The sequence below is a fragment of the Corvus brachyrhynchos genome, unplaced genomic scaffold (genome assembly GCF_000691975.1).
Source record: "Corvus brachyrhynchos isolate BGI_N302 unplaced genomic scaffold, ASM69197v1 scaffold65, whole genome shotgun sequence".
NCBI lineage: Eukaryota > Metazoa > Chordata > Aves > Passeriformes > Corvidae > Corvus > Corvus brachyrhynchos.
The window spans coordinates 1,842,309-1,843,988 of NW_008238365.1; the positions used below are offsets into that span (position 1 = coordinate 1,842,309).

The 1,680-nt window shown below is 64.9% G+C and overlaps 1 protein-coding gene across 1 annotated transcript in view; it reads right to left on the minus strand.

Annotated features, from left to right (window-relative positions):
- KIAA1522 (KIAA1522 ortholog) overlaps positions 1–1,680 on the minus strand; it is a gene marked incomplete at its 3' end in the record, with an annotated part of 5,708 nt that overhangs the window by 3,091 nt on the left and 937 nt on the right. The window contains exons 2-3 of the mRNA XM_017736106.1: positions 983–1,139; positions 707–762 (exon numbers count right to left, since the gene is read on the minus strand). Of these exons, the coding sequence (XP_017591595.1) occupies positions 707–762; positions 983–1,139 (213 nt within the window). The remainder of the gene's footprint in view (positions 1–706; positions 763–982; positions 1,140–1,680) is intronic.

A 1,680-nucleotide genomic window follows, 5' to 3' on the forward strand; every position in this document is an offset into this window, starting at 1 on the left:
CAGGACCCCCGGCACTCCCTGGACACAGCCAGTGTCACAACCTCCAGTGTCCCCATTCCTCCAAACCATCCCTGGCACAGCAGAGGTTGGGATGAGACACTTCAGAGTTAACCTGACCCCTGCACCTCGCTCCCCCCGTGGCTCTGCCCATCCTGGGGTTTCCAGTCCCCCACTTCCAAGGGGTTAAAAAGGCTGAGAGCCAACGAGAGGCAACAGCTTGAGCAAACACAGGCTGGGGAGGCACTGGCAGCGGGGTCAGAGCCCGGGGCTGTGCCAAAGCTCAGCTCGGCCAAAACAGAGGGAGTTTCTGCTCGTCAACAGCCGGGAGGGGGCACAGGCACCAGGCTGGCGGTCCCCATCACGCCACCACGTCACCCCTCCTCAGCCAGGGCTCCCAAGGGACACCAGTGGGGCAGGAACAGGGGGACAGAGGGGTGCAGGCAGTGGGCAGGCCCTGGCAGAGCCCCACAGGACACAGCAGGACGTGCCAAGGCTGAGGATGGGGAGAGCGGCTCGTCCTGGGACACCACCGAGGGACACACGGCCAGTTCCAGCCCCACAACCCCCCTGGACATGGTCCTACAACCTTGGCTGGTTGCCTGTCTGCCCCTAAACTCCACCCAGGGAGGACAAAAGAGCCACCCTGTGTCCCCTCACCCCCAGGGCACCCCAAGAGCACAGGAGGCAGAGCCTGGGCAGGGCTCACCTGGAGGCTGCTGGTGTCCCCGTGGTCCCAGGCACTTTTGGTCTGTTTCTGCTTCTCTGTGGAGGGAAGACAGAAGGTAAATCCCTCCAGGGGAGCCGGGGCAGCCCCCACACAAGGAAGCAGCTGCCGAGCTGGCAGTGCCCCCCGCACAGCCCAGCCACCAGCGCTGGACTCTGGTCAGCCCCATCGCGCCGCCCACACCGCCCGGCCAACCAGGAGCTGGGGACAGCCCTTCCGCCGTGTCCCCAAGGCCACCCTGGGGCTGGGGACACCTACCCTGGTGCTGCAAGGACTTCAGCCCCTGCTGGGCCTGGTTGTGCAGCTCCTCCAGGTGCGGGGGCCGCGTGCTGGGGAAGAAGACGTTGTCGGGACATTCCTCGCCCGCCGTGTACTGCACGCTCAGCCGCTTCTCGCCCTCGCCCTTGGCAGCGCCTGAGGGGACAGAGGGGTCAGCTGGGCTGGGGGGACACGGCCACGCTGCCACCAGTGCATCCCAACCCACGGGGGACAAGCGCCGGGTGGTGACAGCCACCCCAGGATGACGTTATCCCGCTCAGCTCCAAAGCGGGCACTGGAAACACCGAGAGAAATCCCATCCCGCGGCTCTGCCCGGCCAGTCGATATTCCGGAGTCGGGATGTCTCCACTGGTTTTCTCCAGTGCTGGGATGTGGGACCACCCTCCTTCCCCAGCGCCTTCGTTAGGAGCTAACGAGGCGGCGAATTGTGTGGGACTGAGGGAGAAGGAGCAGCACAGGGGGGGATTAAATGTGGATGAAACCACCATTGCGTCATTCCCAGGCCTTGCTCATCACCCCAAGAGCAGGGACTCCCCCCCCATGCCCAGGCAGGCTGGGAACTGCACAGAGGAGGGAAACTGAGGCACATCCAGCTGCAGAGATCCCACAGGACCCAAATCCCTTCTCCGAGCCCCGCTGGATGCTGAACACCCCTTCTGCCCTGCCTGGGGCAGCAC